Source organism: Delphinapterus leucas, chromosome 12 (genome assembly GCF_059928025.1).
Source record: "Delphinapterus leucas isolate spDelLeu-1000000601 "Yukka" chromosome 12, BTC_Dleu_Yukka2, whole genome shotgun sequence".
Classification (NCBI taxonomy): domain Eukaryota; kingdom Metazoa; phylum Chordata; class Mammalia; order Artiodactyla; family Monodontidae; genus Delphinapterus; species Delphinapterus leucas.
The window spans coordinates 74,307,685-74,328,041 of NC_143140.1; the positions used below are offsets into that span (position 1 = coordinate 74,307,685).

Here is a 20,357-nt window from a genome sequence, read left to right on the forward strand (position 1 = left end):
TTAGTTTTATTATTGCATTATTTAGTTAGAGCAGCATGTCCATCAGAAATGTAGTATAAGCAAAACGTGTAATTTTAAATTGTCTACTAGCCACATTTTAAAAAGTGAAAACAAAAGATGGAATTATTTTTAATGATAAATGTTATTTTTTGTAGTAAGTTCTTTAAATCCAGCATGTATTTTATACTTTAGTGAGTACATAGCTACTGTATTGGTCTCTGAACCCCAGGTTCAGAGTTTGATTTTATTAAGTGTTTAAATATTACTGATCCTGGATGCTGTTAAATTTCTGTACTGTTATTTGGTAAACATTACTGGAGGCAGAGACTTTTTAGTACTGCTTTTTTCCTATTTTGTTTCTAGCCAGAAATATTATTGTTAAAGATTTGTCTCTATTGTAAAATACATATAGAACTTGATATTTTACAAGATACTTCCTATCCATTTTATCAGTTTGTTTCTCATAACCACTCTAAGTTAAGTAGAGCACATATTCATTTTATATATGAGCAAACTGAGGCTAAGTGACAAACTTGTTGCCGTGAGTTCAGTGTTGTTTTCACTGTAGCAGGCTTTACCATTGACATGGAAATTTTGTTTTCTGAGAGGGGAGATGTTAATCTAGAAAGAGAACAAAAGAGAGAGAGAGAGGAAGGAAGGGAGGGAGGGAAGGAGGGAGGGAGGAAGGGAGGAGAAAAGAGAGTTACAAATGAGACTGATAGAGGCATGTCATATTAGTGATTTGAGATCGGTGAAGAACATTGCTTTCTGTGAAATGATTTTTTCAAAATGGTGAGCAGCTCAGTGTATCATTCCAAACAAAACAAAGTACAATCTATCTATGCGATATTTTACATGTTCGTAAAACAGTACATCAAAACTGCAATAAATGCTTTGTTTATATGTAAAATGTAGTTAAGCTCGAGGCCTGATGATCATAAGCTGAGTTTTTGAGTTGGCAGAGATGTGCAGGACATTTCAAAGTTGTGCCAAATGAGGGACACTTTTTTATTGTGTGTGACTGTCCCTTTTCTTTCAAAACATCAAGCATCCTGTCTCTTGCCCACACAGCATTCCCCAGTCAGATGACTAGAAACCACCAACAGATATTTCCAAACACCCGCAAGGGTATGGGGCAATGCCCATTGAGAGCCACAGCTGTTAACTTTTCTTGAAATAGAGAAACATCAGAGAAAACTGAGGCCTGGAGTGTGAAAACCACAAATGCTTCTCACTTTTTTGCATTTTAGAGGCCCTGTGGATCCACTGTTTAGCTCCCTTTCTACTCCTGTCTCCTGTTACTACTGATCTGGATTTTGTTTCCTGTTTTACTAGTATGGGGCTCTATACTAAACAGGGCATACAGAGGACATAGAGGTGATTTAAGCATGATATTATGGAAAGCTGTAGATAGGTAGTAGGGTTTTGGTGAGTACCAGGTGGCTGAAGGAGAATAATGAGACCAGGTTAGAAAAGTAAGTCATAAGCCAGATCAGACAGATGATGAAAGGCCTGGCATCTTCAATTAGGGGATTTATATTTATTATATTTATTGAATAAAGAATTCGACTTTGGGGTGCTTGGTATGATAAGACTCTATAGAATGAACTGGGGTAGGAAAGAACTACAAGTCATTTGGCAAAAGAACTAGTTAATGATTACTGAGGAACTTCGTACAAAGTGGGTTGTCGTTGACCTGAGGAGAAATAATATGTTTAGACTTAAATTTTAAAGTGTTAGGTGCAGGTGTAGCATACAAAAATAAATCACCACAAGACTCTTGGAAATAAAAAGACAAGAAATATGCAAAATAGAGATGAACGTTCAGTTAGGAGATTAGACAAACCCTCAGGTAAGAAGATAGTTTTGAAAGAGAGAGAAAATGGTCAGGTAAACATCCTGATAAACACCTGTATTTAAAAGGCTAGAGGAAGAAGTGAATAAAGAAACACAATTAGAGAAGTGGATAGAAATGTAAGATATGAGAAGAGAAGGTCATGGTAAAGCACAGTAGCAGATCAGTTTGCCAGATACTTCTGAGATGGCTTTTCTTGCCTCTCCTACTCCTTACTTAGAGGAGCTGCTTTTGCCCACGTATCTCGGAAGCAAGCACACAGTTCTTTGAAGTTATAACTGCTAACAGTGGGGAACCCAGATAAAAGGTAAAGTAATAGATACGGGAAAAAGAACAAAATGTCCAGAAGTCTTAAGTGAGTAATGTAGGTTTTGTTTTGTTTTTGTTTTACTTAAGGGACACATAAATACCTCCACACATAATTAGCATGTAATTCATCTGCATTTCAGAAGGAAAAAAAATCTAAGTTTACATACAGGTATCCTTAACAAAGAACAGCTTTCTTAGTTATTTGAATATAGTAGCTAAGGCAGGGACTCTTAATGGGACAAATGAGAGGGCTTCAAAAGGAGTTGGGGGAGAGATGTTTAGATACTGAGGATACTAAAGACTACATGTAGCCCAAGAGTGAAAGGGACATTTTTCCAAAATGTTTACACTCTTTTCTTTCCCTGTCTAATCACCCAACCTGCTACCTAAGTTTTTCTGCCTTGCATTGGCATTAAAGTAGGAAATAACATCTGTGTTGGTGGTTAAAGGATCCAGAGAGCAGGAGGGGTCTGATATGGTATGGAAAAAAGAAATTAGGCATTGTAAGGCCAGCATGGAAAGGACGTCTCTATAATTATTTGATTGGGCTGAGGTTTATTCTTTGGGCCTTTATGTAAATCCTGCATTTTAAATTAGAAAATGTATGTACACACATTTAGTATGTAATTATATGTGGGTGCTCTTCACTAACTTACATATGCTTGTTATAACATGCAAAGTTTATACATCCAGTGAAAGTTGTATATATCAAAAGTTATGGGCTTCCCTGGTGGCACAGTGGTTGAGAGTCCGCCTGCCGATGCAGGGGACACGGGTTCGTGCCCCGGTCCGGGAAGATCCCACATGCCGCGGAGTGGCTGGGCCCGTGAGCCATGGCCGCTGAGCCTGTGCGTCCGGAGCCTGTGCTCTGCAACGGGAGAGGCCACAACAGGGAGAGGCCTGCGTACCGCAAAAAAAAAAAAAAAAAAAAAGTTATAATTTGTTTGGCATACAATACTGACATTTCTCATATCCATTATTATACAGTGATCTTATCCTTATATGACTAGTGAACTGGTTTTTGGCCATGAACTAAGGTTGACTAAATAAAGGCAGCTGACAAGGAAAGTGAAATACTGGCAAGACTGTTCATACAGCAATAACATAATCCCCTAGCCAGCCAGTTTGATCAGCCTAGTTTCAAATTCTATTTTCCCTTACTTTTAATGTTGATTTTTGTTCCATCATTTTCCATTTCTAGAAGTGGCATATTCATCATTATCACTGAGATACAGGTTTTTCAAAGTAATGATTTAAAATGTCATAACTTTAAATAATGCTCCACTTGAGTGGAATAGGGAGGAATACACTCTAGCTGTGACTTTCGCAGCTCCTACCAAAACAGATAAGCAGAGTATCATCGGTATCAACCCTCTCTGGTAGGTCCTCATTGTTGTCTGAGGAAATCTAAGGCTTGTATTTATTTACTTGTGATTTAAGCACTCTATGCCTAAAATAAGACACAAACTAGCAGAACATTTCTTATTTCACAATAACTATTAAAAATATGACATGTTTTAAAAGCTGGGTATAACTGGTTACTCAAAGCATTGTAACTCATTCCTTCTTTCCACTTTCACTTTAGTTTCATCCTATACTTTGAAAATACTAGCAGAGACAAAGACAGGAAACAGCAAGGTGGGAAAAGAATAAGTTTAAGGATTTCAGGTAGGCAGATTTTGTTTTTTGTTTTTGGTTTTTTTTTTGCGGTACGCGGGCCTCTCACTGTTGTGGCCTCTCCCGCTGCGGAGCACAGGCTCCGGACGCGCAGGCTCAGCGGCCATGGCTCATGGGCCCAGCTGCTCCGTGGCATGTGGGATCCTCCCGGACCGGGGCACGAACCCGTGTCTCCTGCATCGGCAGGCGGACTCTCAACCACTGCGCCACCAGGGAAGCCGTCAGATTTTGTTTTTTAATATATACTCCTGTAGGTATATTTCAGGAATTGCTGTTTCTTATTTGTTCATTTATAAAGGAAATGTGGTGGTGTTATTACCTGCATAATATCCCATAGCTTTTTAATAAAGCTGGAACTTTCTTCAAAAAGAGTTGTTTGCCTTGCTTCTCAAAGAATGCTGCTTGAGAAACATTAAAGTCTACAATAACAGAAAATGAGGAAGGGAAAGGCATTATAATTGTAGTTTTTATTTGTGTATTTTTTTTTTTTTTTGCGGTACGCGGGCCTCTCACTGTTGTGGCATCTCCCGTCGCGGAGCACTGGCTCCAGACGCGCAGGCTCAGCGGCCATGGCTTATGGGCCCAGCCGCTCCGCGGCATGTGGGATCTTCCCGGACCAGGGCACGAACCCGTGTCCCCCTGCATCGGCAGGCAGACTCTCAACCACTGCGCCACCAGGGAAGCCCTTTATTTGTGTATTTTAAAATTATCTTTTAATTTTATCATCTTTATAATCAAGATAATGGGGGTTTTTTAATTATATTTTTTTAAAGTTTAAAAAATGGTATGGTTTTTTCCTGTCAGTTCTGAAAATTTATTTAAAAGAATAGCAACAGTGGTTGTCAGAGCCAAGCCTAAACTCCAAGCCAAGAGGTCATTTTACCTCTCAGGACTTGGTTTTTCTTCTGTAAAATGGGAAGCCTGGTCAAGCAGATCTCTGAGATCCTTTGCAGCTCTACCAGTCTATGATTATATGTTCCAAACATGCAAGAAGAGATAGGAAAAGGAGAATAAAAAGCAAAGATGAAAAAGCAGACAAAAAAAGAAAATGAGAGAAGCAAAAATAGTTTTAGATTAGAAGCTCCAAAAGGAGGGATGAAAAATTACCCATTTAAGTTATATAAATGATAATGAAAAGTAGAGCCACCAGAAATTATGACAGCAGAGAACTAAATTCTAGTAGGAAGAAAGGAGAAGAAACATGACATGGCAATGTAGAGGTTGTCAGTGTAGGGAGGGAGCAAGACGAACATCTGGGGCCTTCTTATGGCATTTGTACGTAAAGATGTTGAGTTTTCTAATTTAATTCCTTTTATTTAACATTCCAGCCTTTTTTTTTAAAGGTCGTTGGTTCACAAGCTACACTACTGCAGTTTACCTAATTAATTTTCCTATTTTAGGCTCTTTTACCCTGGAACCTATTCTTCTCTGTCATTGTTTTACTGAAGAACCTAACAGGGACTTTTCCTTTCCTGGCATTGCAAGTCCAGACTCCTTCCTATGCTACTTCTTACCAGTCCCATTGTATGTTTGTTAGACCATTCTGCTTACCTCCCGCGCTCAGCTTTCACCGTTGTAAAAGTTGGTTTTTTAGCCTGCTTTGTCTAAGTGTTACCTTCTCTTCGAGTCGTAGCTCCATTATTCTAGCCCTTATATGCATTTCTCCATTCTCTCAACTCATTTAGGATCTTAACTTTATGAATGTTACACTATAAATGTGTTGACTTAAGATTTTTGTTTTTTTTAAATTATTTTTTTGGCTGCATTGGGTCTTTGTTGCTGCGCACGGGCTTTCTCTAGTAGTGGCGAGCGGGGGCTACTCGTCATTGCTGTGCGTGGACTTCTCATTGCATTGGCTTCTCTTGTTGTGGAACATGGGCTCTAGGCACGCAGGCTTCAGTAGTTGCAGCGCGCATGCTCTAGGGCACAGGCTCAGTAGTTGTGGCACACGGGCTTAGTTGCTCCACGCCATGTGGGATCTTCCCAGACTGGGGATTGAACCTGTGTCTCCTTCATTGGCAGGCAGATTCTTTTTTCTTTTTTTTTTTTTTTTTACATCTTTATTGGAGTATAATTGCTTTACAATGGTGTGTTACTTTCTGCTTTATAACAAAGTGAATCAGTTATACGTATACGTATGTTCCCATATCTCTTCCCTCTTGCGTCTCCCTCCCACCCTCCCTATCCCACCCCTCTAGGTGGTCACAAAACACTGAGCCGATCTCCCTGTGCTATGCGACTGCTTCCCACTAGCTATCTATTTTACGTTTGGTAGTGTATATATGTCCATGCCACTCTCTCACTTTGTCACAGCTTACCCTTCCCCCTCCCCATATCCTCAGGTCCATTCTCTAGTAGGTCTGTGTCTTTATTCCTGTCTTACCCCTAGGTTCTTCATGACCTTTTTTTTTTTTCTTTCCTTAGATTCCATATATATGTGTTAGCATACGGTATTTGTCTTTCTCTTTCTGACTTACTTCACTCTGTATGACAGGCTCTAGGTCCATCCACCTCATTACAAATAGCTCAATTTCGTTTCTTTTTATGGCTGAGTAATACTCCATTGTATATATGTGCCACATCTTCTTTATCCATTCATCCAATGATGGACACTTAGGTTGTGTCCATCTCCTGGCTATTGTAAATAGAGCTGCAATGAACATTTTGGTACATGATTCTTTTTGAATTATGGTTTTCTCAGGGTGGCAGGCAGATTCTTAACCACTGCACCACCAGGGAAGTCCCTGACTTAAGTTTTATATATCGTATTTTGGAGTAAATTATACTGCAAGTCCTCAAAGGGGAGACTGTCTCATTCTACTCTTACATCTTCTCTGGCAGTAGCTGTAAATTTGCACATTGGGTAAAATCTCAGAGTAAAAACAGTAGCTATTTAGTAGCTATTTAGCTATAGAAATTTCAAAAGTTGCTATAGTTTAGCTTTTCATTTTTCAATCTATAGTTGAAGATGATGTTCAGACTTGTTTACATGGAACTTCTTTCATAACTCATCTAAAATGTAATAGATCTCATTTTTCTTGGTCTATTTCCTGACATTTTTTCCTTTTAATTTCATGTCATTTTTCATAGTTTGCAGTATTCACAAAAATTTTTAAAGTCTGTATTTTCTTTCATCTTCAACTTAAAAATAAATACTTTGTTGCTATTCTGTTTCTGAACACTCCTATCTGTTTAGTTATATGTATTTAACTCTTTTAACTGTGCTTTATATATACAATTCCATCTCAGAATTTGATTAAATTTGTTGTCATTGTAAACTTCTACCATTCCAGTTATAACTGTCTTGGAATCAGTGTCCCAGTTTTAGGTATAGAGTCACCAAAAGTATATATTAAAATTTTTAATTTTGTATTTTAAAGCAGGCGATGTTCAAAATATAAATGTTATTTTTCTACTTTAACATCTTGTGTTAACTACTTCTGGCCAGTATTGATAGGCTTTCTTTTATCGTATTTTAGATTTATTTCACTTCTAGCAATGTTTGAGGAGCAGATACCATTTTGCCTTTATCTGTTGAGTTTCTGCTAGTTTGGGGGAATCAAATGAATATGGTATGTTTTCCTGCCCTCACAAGGTTTGTGTTCCAACTTGGAAAGGGAAGCAGAATAACTGAGTATGATGGTAACATGGTGTAGTAATGACAAAATACAGTGACGCGATCCAGTCCTACCATTTGCCTGGCACTGTGCTTAGACACTTTAGATATATCTTGTTTCACTTTCACAACCCTGAATTACAGTGAGAAAACAGAATCAGAAAATAAAAGTTCCTTGTCCCCAGATGCTATGGCCCAGAACAGTATTAACAAACTCTGTGTGATAAAGGTCTGGCGTTTTTTTCTTCTTAATTTCCATTCTGTTGCAAGCTGATTGTTTTGTAAAATATAAATAATGATTAACTAGAAAAATAAAACCTTAAAAAGACATATAAAATACAAGCCTAATTTGCTATAAGTTTCCTAAATGCTCTCAATTTCTGTATTGTCTTGTCACAAAAGTGGTAAACAGTTTGCAGGCCAGCTCTGGTTCTGGGACCATATTTTGATTGGCACTGATCTACATCCCTCTGTGGGAGCTCCCAGAGAATCCTGTTTGTATCTCAATCATGGACTCTCCCTACTCGAAAAACAGGGCTGCAACATAACTGGAATAATAATATACATGAATAGCTGTCTGCAAAGGAGGCAGTCTATTTAAGGTATTCATTTGCACTGTAAGGTTCAGAATTAAGCAACATCTTCTTGCTAGCCTAGAACACCATGGTAGATCAGGAGAAATTCATCTACTTACAAAACTGTTTTGTACATACACCATACCTTAAGTTTTCATGCTCTCACTGTACACTGAAGGTCTCATTCTTAGTAATTGTAATAATAAATAGAAAGATATGAGGGTAGTATTGTCTCTCTTATTAGAGTAGGAATTTCATGTATCTTGTGTTCACTTCTGTGTAATAATTGCCAAGAACAGTGTCTTGTACATGATCTTCAAATAGTTGTAAATGAATGAAGTATTTTTGCATACAATGTTAGTATAATGTGGTTCAGAATACTGCAGGCATTGGCCTCAAAATCCCATATGCCACTTCATAACTGTGTGACTTTGGGTAAGTTATTTGACTTATGTAAGCCTGTTCCCACATCTGGAAGATGAAGAAAATTGTAACACCTACTTCTTCAAGGTGTCTTGGATTTTAAATGAGAAAATACATGTAAAGCCTTTAACAAAGTACCTAGCATATAGTAAACCTTTAAAAACATTAATTTTGCTTTTATTAGTTGATGAATAATGTTCTAATATCCTGTATTTAGAGAGGACATCCACGTAAAATACATGACAATTTTAATGGAAACTATCCTCATCTACTCAATCTTATATATTAAGATAAATTTATTCAGAAATAGGCATATTGTGTATTATTACTACTATATTTGGAGGTCTAGCATGTACAATTGGAGTCCCAAAAAAGAGACTAGAAAGAAAATGTTGAAGAAATAATTACCATAGATTTTCTAAATTGAGTGAAAAAAATAGTTATGGAGCCAAGAAGCTCAGTGAACCTCAAGTAAAATAAATACAAAGAAACCATACCTGAGAGCATTTACTGGTTGTGATAGTCCAACCAGTAAAGTTCAGTGATGGAAGAGGAAATCTTGAAGGAGCTGTCTTGGGAAATGACACATTACACACAAGGTAACAATGCTTTGAAGGATGGATGGCTTCTCATTTTTTAAAAAAGTTGTGGCAAGAAGATAATGAAATTGGCATATTTAAAGTACTGAAAGAAAAAGCAAACAAGCAAAAGAACCTGACAGCTCAGACTTCTATGTAGAGCAAAGCTACCCTTCAAATAATGAAGGTAAAATAAAAGACATTTTTAGATAAATTAGTTCATTACTAGCAGATCTGCACTAAAGATCTAAAGAACTAAAGAACAGCAGAAAGGAGGTTTTTCAGGCTGAAAGAAAATGATACCAGATGACAACTTGGATTTATAGGAAGGAATAAAGTACACTGATACAGTGTATAAGTAAATACATTAAAAACTATATATTTCCTCTTTTATTCGTTTCTTTAAAAAGATATATATGCCATTTAACTAAAACTTATTGTAACTATACATACATATTTGGTAACCCCCCCTCTAAAAAAAAAGGCAGGGAAAGGGAACAGAGGGAAACAGAAGCAGATAGGACTAATATAAAACAAATAGCAAATTTTAGGCCTGCATACAGCTGTATCAGTACATACTATAAATGTAAGTGGAGTAACACTCCAATTTAAAAGTAGAAAGCAAGTCCTAACTGTATACTATTTATAAGAGACATCCTTTAAATACAGAGACACAGATATTTTGAAACTGAAAGGATGAAAAAATATTCAACGCAAATACTAAGTTAGCAAAATATGAGGTGGCCATATTAATATTAGATAAAGTGAACTTTAAGATGATGTTTTACCAGAGGTAAAATGGGACATTTTGTTATCAAGAAGATATTACAGTTCATTAAGAAGGTACCACAGTTATAAATGTCTATGTACCTAATAGCAGTTTTAAACTTTATGAAACAAAACGTGATAAAAATAAAAGAAAATACAGGAAAAAAATCATAATAGTGGTTGGAGATGTTAACACCCCCCTCTCAGTCATGGTAGGATAAATAGTTTAAAAGCAGTAAAATTATCTAAAATGAATAAAGGCTGCCACATCAAATACTGGCTAGAATGTGTGAAAACAAGAGCTTTCGTACATCGCTTGGTGAAACTGTTAGATGTCATAACCAGTTTGGGAAGCGATTTGGCAGATTTTTATATAGTTAAACATACATCTACCTTTTTACCCAGCAATTCCTTGGTGTTTATCCAAGAGAAATGAAAACATATGTCCAGAAAAGACTTGTTCAGGAGTGTTCATAGGAACTTTATTCATGATATCCCAAAGCTGTGTAAACAACCTAGATGTCCACCAGCAGAGGAACTGATAAATAAATTGTGCTGTTACTAAGGTATAAAAAGAGGCTACTGATATACCCTAAAACATGGATCAATTTTGTAGACATTATGTTGAGCAAAAAAAGACCCAAAAGAATACACACTGTATGATTCCCTTCATATAAAGTACTACAATAGACAACTTGATTCTAGTGAAGAAAATTAGGAGTTTTTTGGTGTATGGAAAGGGGAAATTGATCCGGAAAGGGATATAAAGGAGCTTCCTGGGGAACTAGAAATGTTGTATTTTGATAGGAGTATGTTTTACACAGGTAGATCTTTTTGTCAAAACTCAAACTATACACTTAAGATTTATACATCTCAAGGTATATCAGTTTTACTGCAAAAACAGTTAAATATTGAACTATTGTTTGTAGGTTTGTTTTTTCTTGATGATATTGAATTGGCAATTCTAAAACTGCTTACTCTATATTCGAGGATTGTGCAAATGAGTAAATATATTGAGGAAGCCAGATTTCTTACTTCTGGGGAAAGAAGTTACAGTGGCGGGTGGGAGAAGACTATATTGTATTATATTGTTGGATTGGCGTTGGAGATGTCCATATTAACTCATGCTTTTAAATATACAAATAAGGCAAAATAGATATATTTCTATAAACAGTATGTATGTATACTATAAATGTGTGCATATACAGTATATGCATGTATTTGTATATACAGCATATATACACAGGTGTGTGTACACATGCACATAAAACATAGTTCCTGTATCTCTGTACTGAAAGAACCTAGAAGCAATGATGCATCAATAACAGTGAGCACCTCTAGTGCCTGATTTTGGGTTCTAAATACCCTTCATCTATAAAAGGAACCAGGACTCTTATAGAAAGGACTGAATCTAGGGCTGGGTAAGGGAAAGTACTAAATGAAGCTGGATCTTCTTACTGTGCCAGAAAGTAAAGAAATGGTTCACATAATCACAGGAACATATCAGAAGGATCCAGAAGCCAACTTGAAAGGGTTCCCACTGTCGGCATCAGAGACAATTTGACTATCGAAATATGAATGATATTAATAGGTAATGCATTGAATAAAATAAGAATTCATTCGTCCCTACTGAAACATACAATGGAATAAATAAATGAATGAATAATTAATGGAAGGACGGAGAAAGCTCCTTACAGTAGCGTTCTAACTATTAAATAGAGAAATGACAATGAAGTTAGAAATCATTAATGGGATTTAAAACTAGTGGGTAGAAAATTTGGTGACGAGCAGGATATTTACATTAGTCTCTAAATGTCTCCCCTCTGATTGCTTATTAATTTTAAAGGGGAAAATAGTAAGCCAGTAATGGAAAAACCTGTCTGACACCACTTTAACCAAGTCGTCAAACCTAACACATTCAATATTGGGACCAGCTGATATTATGTGGCTCCTAATAAGATGAAGTGAGAAAGGCAAATATCACTTCCGTGCAAATCCTGTGGAAAATGCATAATCTGAACCTAATCATGAGGAAACATCAGACAAATCCAAACTGAAATGTCAAGGTCAAGAAACACTAACAAAGGCTGTTCCAGATTAAGGGCTAAAAAGATAATGACAACTAAATAATGTATGCTTTTTAAGTTAAGTAGACCCAGGGGAGGAACTACCAAAGACATCATTGGGCCAATTGACAGAATTTATTGGGACTGTGGATCAAACAGCATTCTTGTGTAAGTGTTAAATTTCCTGATTTTAATAACCATTGTGTGTGAGATTGTCCTTGATCTTAGAAAATGATTAATGAAAGGGTAAGGAGGCAGAGTGACTTCCAACTTACTCTTAATTGGTACAGAAAAAAATGCGGTAAACATTTTGCATATTAATATGTGCATAGTAAGTCCATGCATATATGAGTAGATTGATAATACAAAATGTAAGCAATTGGGTGATCTGAGTGAAAGATATCGTGTACTAGTTTTAAAACTTTTCTCCAAGCTTGATGAAATTATATAAAGTTCCTTCACAAAACTATATATATATATTTTTTTTTTTTTTTTCTCCTCCAGAAGATAGCATTGGCTTCTTTTCTTGCCCTGGTGGATTAAGTTTTAAATAGTTAATGTTCATACCTTCTTTGGATATCTTTCAGCTAATTGGAGTGTACCTTTCAAATATTATAAAAATAGAGTAAATTTAAGTATTTGTGTATTATAGTTAAGATTTTTTGGTACAGTTTTACTCTCATTTTTAAAATTTGTTTTATAAAATTCTAGTTGCTTTGAAAAATATAAAGGTATAAAAATTTTGAGTAAGTCTCCAGGAAATACATATTATTTGTGATAACACTTTAATATTTGAATCATGATAGTAAGTTTGTTGAATATGTATTTTTAAAGTGTTTCTCATTGTGCTGTGTCCAGTGTTCCTGGGAGTTATATAGAGCCCTTGTTTGTGTAATATACTTGGGAGAATTGAGGGCCTAAGAGTATAAATGTGTTATCTGTGATGTTACCACCAGCTTAGAGATTCTTATTTTCTTTTGTGTCACTAACTACTTTGAAATGTTATGAAAGCTGTGGCTTCTCTCCCATGCATATGTGTATTGCTTTTTTTTCATATAATGCAGGGGGTTTCAAGGACACCCTTCACCCTATCCACTGACCCCTCCCTGCAAGCTTAAGTGAAACTGTGTACTGAAGTTTAGCGTTCACATTTATTTGTTAGCAAGAAGCGTTTCACTCCAGTTCAGTATTTTTCTTAGTGCCGTTCTAGGACAGCCAGCTGCAGAATCGTTTGTGGTACTTGATTTAAAAAAAAAAAAATGGATTCCAGAATCTACTGTCCATTCATTCATTCACCAAATATTTGTTAATGTTTACTACATGCCAAACACTGTTCTAGGCAGTAGTAATACAGCAGTGGATTAAATCCCTGCCCTCGTGGTTATCACATTCCTCTGGAGAAGACAGACAATAAGCAAATAAACACATAAAATGTATAGTATGTCATATGGTAAGTATTATGGTAGGGATCCCATGGTAGGGATAGGAAGGTCAATTTAAATAAAGTATTTGGGGAATGTCTCACTAAGAAGGCAACATTTTAGCAAAGCCCTGAAGAAGTAAGGGAATGAATCATTCAGATGTTCCAGGAAGAGACAAGAGAAAGTGCAAAGATCTGTGAACAGCACAGGTACCTGTTAAAGTTCAAGATATAGCAAGGAATACAACGTGGCTGAATCTAGAGTGAGGAAAGTGCTGGCAGGTGACGGTGGGGAAGGGGAGTTCAAATAGAGTTGACAGGATTTGACTGCTATCTTTAAAGTGTTATTACTTGCATTATAATGGACAACGGTGGAAATAGGGGCACCGTTAGTATATTATTAATAATCAAAGTGAGGGCAGTGGTGGCTCAGACCAGAAATTGCAATAGAAGACATGGTGAGAAACTGGATACATTTTGAATGTAGAACTGACAGAATTTAAGATTCATTGGTAGAATATGAGAGAAATAGAGGGCTCAAAAATGACTTCAAAGGTTGGGGCTTGAACAACTACAAGACATTTATTGACGTGGAGGAACGAATTGAGTAGCGGGAAGGTCTGAAATCGGTTTTGAACTTTGGATGTTTTGAGCTATCAGATGTACAAGTGAAATGCTGAGTTGAATGTATACATCTTGAAGTTCAGAAGAGAGGTCTGAGCAGAGAATATGAATTTGGGAGTTGACTGCACAGTATTTAAAGCCATTAGACTGGAAGAGGTCGTCAAGGTAAAGTGTGGAAAACAAGAAAAGAAGTCTAAGAACTGAAGTCTGTGGCACTCCCCACCCTGGAGATGAGAAAGAATCACTATGAAGGTCTGAAAAGGAACACCCAGTGGGGCAAAACCAGAAGACCAGGAAAGCAAGTGAAAAGGGGGTTGCGAGGAGGAGGGAGTACTCAACTTTCCACGTTAATGGGGACAAGTAAGATGACATCTAAACTTTGGATTTAGCAAGAGAAGTAATCCTTAACCTTGACAAAAGCAGTTGCAGTGCATGCTAGGGATAAAAACTTGACTAGGATGGGTTCAAGAGGAAGAATTGGAGACAGCTAATATAAAGCATTTTCTAACACACCATTGTAAAGCAATTATACTCCAATAAAGATGTTATAAAAAATAAAGCATTCTCTTTCAAGGTGGCTTTTTGGTATGCTAATGGAGAATGATTTATATCGGGTTTTCTATAATTTGGGCCAGGAATTTTTTTTTTCATGTGGACCATTTTTTTAAAGTCTTTATTGAATTTGTTACAATATTGCTTCTGTTTTATGTTTTGGTTTTTTGGCCGTGAGGCATGTGGGATCTTAGCTTCCCAACCAGGGATCAAACCCACACCCCCTGCATTGGAAGGTGAAGTCTTAACCACTGGATCACCAGGGAAGTCCCAGGAATTTATTTTTTTATTACACCCTAATATGATTCTTACATGCACCAGGTTTGAGAACCCCTGTTTTAATGTATGATTGGTGTTTGCTGGCCAGTCATTCTTCAGTGTAGCAAGTGCAAATGATTTAAAAATTAAATGAAAATTCTTATTTAACTGCTGACTCAGTGGCTAAAATTTGCAGTTGTCAGTGACTCTCATCAATCCAGTTACAAAACAGGAACATAGAGGCCAGGGACAAAAGTAAAAGTTCTTTTTGTAATTCCTGTTTCCCAGAAAGGATGTCTAATCAGCCAAAATAAGTTAAAAAATTTCAAAAATATTGACATCTTGAAATTCTCCTCTTCAAATATTGTTTAATATTTAGCATCCTTTGTTTTAAAGAAAACAATGAAAAGGTGAATTAGTTTTGAGTTACAACTGCCAAAATCTGCTCAGAATTTAAGCACCAGTTTCTAGCGATGTCTTGGAAATAGTGTGGAATAAAAATCAAACTGTTGTGTTGATTTATCTGCTTTGGGGAAATTTTTTTAAATGTTATTTATTAAAATGAACCCATTTCAGGTTAGAGTAATGTTTTTTAAACTTCACATACTAATGAAGGAACCCAACGTGGTTTAAATGTCTCTACACTGTTCATACTATGAAATTAGGAATGAAGGAACCTTCTAAAGTCATTACAATACGACTTACCCAATTAAGGCTTTAGACGATGTTAAATTATTTCAGACCAAAGAAAGTCTGTCTCATTTTTAAAAGACTCCAAAAGAAGGTAACTTAAACTTTCCTAAGCAATTTATTCATTTACTTTCAAAATGATTCTCTTTATATTTAAAGTAACATTTAAAAGCCCATTTTCTGGTTCTGAAGAACCTAGGGGCAGGACAGGAATAAAGACACAGATGTAGAGAATGGACTTGAGGACACGGGGAGAGGGAAGGGTAAGCTGGGACAAAGTGAGAGAGTGGCATCAACATATATACACTACCAAACATAAAATAGATAGCTAGTGGGAAGCAGCCGCATAGCACAGGGAGATCAGCTCATTGCTTTGCGACCGCCTAGAGGGGTGGGATAGGGAGGGTGGGAGGGAGACGCAAGAGGGAGGGGATATGGGGATGTATGTATACGTATATCTGATTCCCTTTGTTATACAGCAGAAACTAACACACCACTGTAAAGCAATTATACTCCAATAAAGGTGTTAAAAAAATAATTTTAAAAAGCACACTTTCCCTTATTGTATATATTCCTGTCTAAATTGCAAATTGCAGTTTGCCAGTTGTAGCTTACCAGAACAGCCCTAAACTGAATGGCTGGGTTGACTACTAGTGTGACATGGGATAGGTCATTTTACTTTTGTAATGCCACTTCCTCATCTCTATAATGTTGGAATTATAGAATCCTAAGAGAAAAAGATGAAGAAAATATTATGGACTTCAGATAATACAGGTGTCACATTTAGTGATGGAAGTTATTGCCTGGCTTTCACATTGGACTCCAAAGCTCATGCCTAACTTGTTCATCCCATTACCTCTAGCACTTAGCATGGTGCCTGACTTGAGTAAATGATAAATAGCTGTTGACTTGCTGGGAGTCAGGGTAGCTCATACGGGAATAAACATTTGAACTGAACCTAAGAGAAGAGGAGATTTTTGGCAGAAGAGGAAACCGTATGAGACAGGGAGAATAGCATGAGAAAGACTGCAGGTGAGGCAGAATCCCAGCTGGTTTGAGGGCAGTGGTAGGAAATGAGACTGAAGCCATGTCCACAACGTAGAAGGCCTTGAATGCCAGATTAATCTGTATTTACATTGAGTCAATCTTTTAATGTCTCAGAGCCTTAGTGTGAGTAAAACATGACCTGCCTAAATTTCAAGGTTGTGGTAAGGACCAGGTAAGGGGAAGTGGAGCAAAATATAATTGTACCTGGAAGAAAATGAAAATCAACGTATGGAACTTTTTTAAAAATGGAATATATGAGAGGATTGTTTTATAAGAGAAGAGAAGTTAAATATACAAATTCAGTAATTTGAAGGGTTACTTTTCTTTAGGTTTCTGTATGTTGTACTACTTATCTATAGTAGTATGTAGAGAATCTCACATTACAGAATACTCAACTAAGTATCTGGACTGTATGCAGTACTTGTAGTTATTGATGACTTAGTGGATCTTTACAAAAGGCAAATTACAGTTGTTTTCAACATAATAAAGTCATGTGTTCTCTCCAACTTTAATGTGCGTACAGATCACCTGGGGGGCCTTGATGCAGTGCGGATTGTGGTTCAGGAAGTCTGGGGTAAGCTAGAAGAGTCTGCATTTCTAACAAGCTCCCAGGTGTTAGCAGTGCCACTGGTCCATGATTATAATAAAGGTCAAATGAAAATATAAACTGAAAATCAGTAGTCCATCCGAAATTCGAACAGATTTTACTCTTGTATTTTTAAAGCAAATTTTTGTCATATTTTATAGCATGTAGCATAAATTTTAAGCCAGGTAAGAAGAAGAGGCAACTAGCAGGTTCTTCACTGATTTTCTATTTCTCTTTACAGCAACCCAGTGATGTATAATTTTCCCCTTTTTAGAACCGAGGTAACTGAGTTTTAGAGCTGGTAAATAACATAAGTTAAAAGGTCAAGTTTGCGTAGCTGTCGGTCTAATGTTCATGTGTTTGCTGTAACCACTGTAGCATCTTATTTTTTTGTTTGTTTGTTTTCATATATTTGTACAGGTTAATTTTTCCCTCTTTAGTGAAAATCGTTTAGTATGTTGTTATTTTACGTTTAATTTTAAATTCAATTTAGCCTATTTCTGTCCTGTGCATAAAAGTTGCCAGTTTTGCTGAAAGGACACTCCTATAATTCCATTATAGACCTTTTCTGAAACACAAAACCACAAAAGAGAACTATTTATGTGTCTTGAGGAAGATGGCTTTTCATGAAGTCTGTCAAGCCCTAGGCAGTTGGTAGAATCCCATGATAAAGTGGGGAGATTGCCAGAATATATCAGAGCTGTACCGTGCAAAAATAGGTTTTATCACAGAAGTATGATGGTCATCATAATGTATATTTTTATTTGACTTTTTTACTGCAGTCTAACATTGACATAAAAATATTTCTTTTAGAATGTGAAACACAGAAAGTATGCAAGGTGGAAGGCAACATATATTCACAATTGTTTAAAGAATGGAGAGACTCCTCAAGCAGGACCTGTTGGGATTGAAGAAGATAATGGTATGTATTTATCTAAGTAAAATGATTTAGTAGAATCATAATTGCTCAATATATTATTATTCAGAGTTTTTAGAAGGAGTGATACAATTTTGTTTCCTTCATCAGGTCCGAAATCAGGTGTAAAATTATAAACTTAGGGACAAGTGAAAAATTAAGGCCAAACTGTTCTAATATCTGTCTGTGTCAACTGCTCTAATATCTGTCTCTGGCCTCTAATCAGATTTCTTTCCTACGTGGGACAGGCAATCCTTTTTTAATCTATAAAATGTTTCCAAACCACAAAGAACACTGAATTTATTTTGTATATACCTGAGGTGGGTTTTTTGGGGAGAGAGGGGCAGGTAATACTTTCACATGGTTAAAAATTTATACAGTATATAAGAAATATGAAGTGAAATTCTCCTTTCCACCATACCCTTTATCTTCCCAGATTCTACTGAAACCCAAATAAGTAAATAATGTTTTTAGTGTTTTGTGTATTTTTACAGAGATTATTTTTTATTAATTACTAGTAAATAGGAATATATACTCTCACTTTTTTCACACAATTGGTAATACACACACTATTCTACATCTGGTTGGTTGGTTTATTTATTCATTCATTTGGAGGACTATTTAGAATTTTATAATGCCACTCAGTAAAAAAGCAACACTACAGTTCTACCTATAAATACTATGTGTAAACTATTTTTGCAGCTCTTCTCCTAGAGAAGCAAGCTTTTATGCATCATTTCAAGTGAATTTTTTGCTATCTGTTCCTGAAGGACACTTCATGATATATCCTTGTTTAATCTTGAGGTAGCCTTTTTCACATAGAATGCTTCTTGCAGTCATATAATAAATGCCTTGCATTCATATAATGCCTTAAAGCTTGCAGATCATTTTCATGTATCTCATACCCTCAAAAATCTCCAAGAGATAGTTGGTGTTATTTCTGTTTTACAGAAGAGGAAATTGAGGTTCTGGGTTTTGGCCTGCCTAATGTCATGGAACCACAGAGAAGGAGAACCAGAAGTTGAATTATTACTCAAAGTCCTTTGTTCTTTTTACTAACACTATAGCATGAATACTGTAATATTAAGTTGTTATTAAGTGTTTAAAGTTAACTATTCTAAGACATGGTTAAGTTTTGGAGTTATTTACAGCATGGCGGTGAAATTGGATTTTTTCAAGTGTATTGCTACAACCTTATTTCTCACTTTTTCATTTAATATTTTGGAATGTTTTACATACTTCCTTCGCTGCTTTAATACTGACCACAGTCAGGCATGTTTTATGTTAGTTCTACTGTTTACAAAACCATTAGTCACTTCCAGTTTTCCAAAAGAAAAGATCCAAGATCCTTAGCCTACCAAGCAAGACTCACCATGATCTGGCACTGACCAGTTTTATTTCCTACTCCTGTCTCCTGTTGTCTTTGTCCACTAGGGCTGCCATAGCAAAATACCATAGACGGGGTGGCTTAAACAAAAGGCATTTATTTTCTCACAGTTCTGGAGGCTGGAAAATCCAAGATCAAGGTCCAGCAGAGTTTGGTTTCTGGTGAAAATCTACTTCCTGGCTTTCAGAGGACCACCTTCCTTCTGTTCTCATATGGTGGAGTGTCAAGGAGAGGGGGCAAAGGAGGGGGAGAGGCGCAGATCATTCCTGTTGGATTAGGGCTCCTCCCTTATGACCTCACTTAACCTGTAGTTACCTCTAAAAACCCTGTCTCCATATACCGTCACATTGGGGGTTACGGCTTCATCATACGAATTTTGGGGGGACAGTTCAGTCCATAACACCTATATAAACCCTTTATTACATCCATAGAAGTTAACGGCAAGAAAGTACCTTTGTCTCTTTCTTTAATTAAAACCATTTCTCCCTCCTAAAATGTTCATCTTTCTTTACCTGTCTGAATCCTGCCTTTCTGTAAAAGTCTTCCTTCATGTGAATTTCTGCAGAGCTATTTTATGTATGTATTTATAGTTTCTTATAAAATATATATTTAATAAAGTGAGTATTTTCATAATTTATGATAATATTTATAATTTATAGAGCACATGCTAGGTGTTAGGCACTGTGATAGACATTTTACATATATTATCTAATTTAGTCCCCATATAATTCTGTTGGTAGCTGGGCATCCCTATTCAAGCTCTAATGACTAGTTAATGGAACCTAGGATTTGAACCCAAATCTTTATCATTCTAACGTCTATGCTCTTATTCTACATTTAAGTGGATGCATTTTTTCCTCAACCAGATAACAAGACTTAATACGTATATATTTTCCCCATTGAGCCTTCCAGGAAAATGTCCCAATCAACCAATCAACTTAACATAAATCTAGTCTTCCCTTGAGAACATAGTACCAACATTATGAGAAACACTTCTGTGCTTTAGCCAT

General features: G+C 36.3%; 1 protein-coding gene across 3 annotated transcripts in view; it reads left to right on the forward strand.

Annotated features, from left to right (window-relative positions):
• Nucleotides 1–20,357, forward strand: part of VTA1 (vesicle trafficking 1) — a 72,965-nt gene that overhangs the window by 21,912 nt on the left and 30,696 nt on the right. For all 3 annotated transcript variants that reach the window (XM_089922059.1, XM_022557952.2, XM_089922060.1), the window contains one exon: nucleotides 17,858–17,966. In XM_089922059.1, coding sequence (XP_089778185.1) covers nucleotides 17,858–17,966 — 109 coding nt within the window. The remainder of the gene's footprint in view (nucleotides 1–17,857; nucleotides 17,967–20,357) is intronic.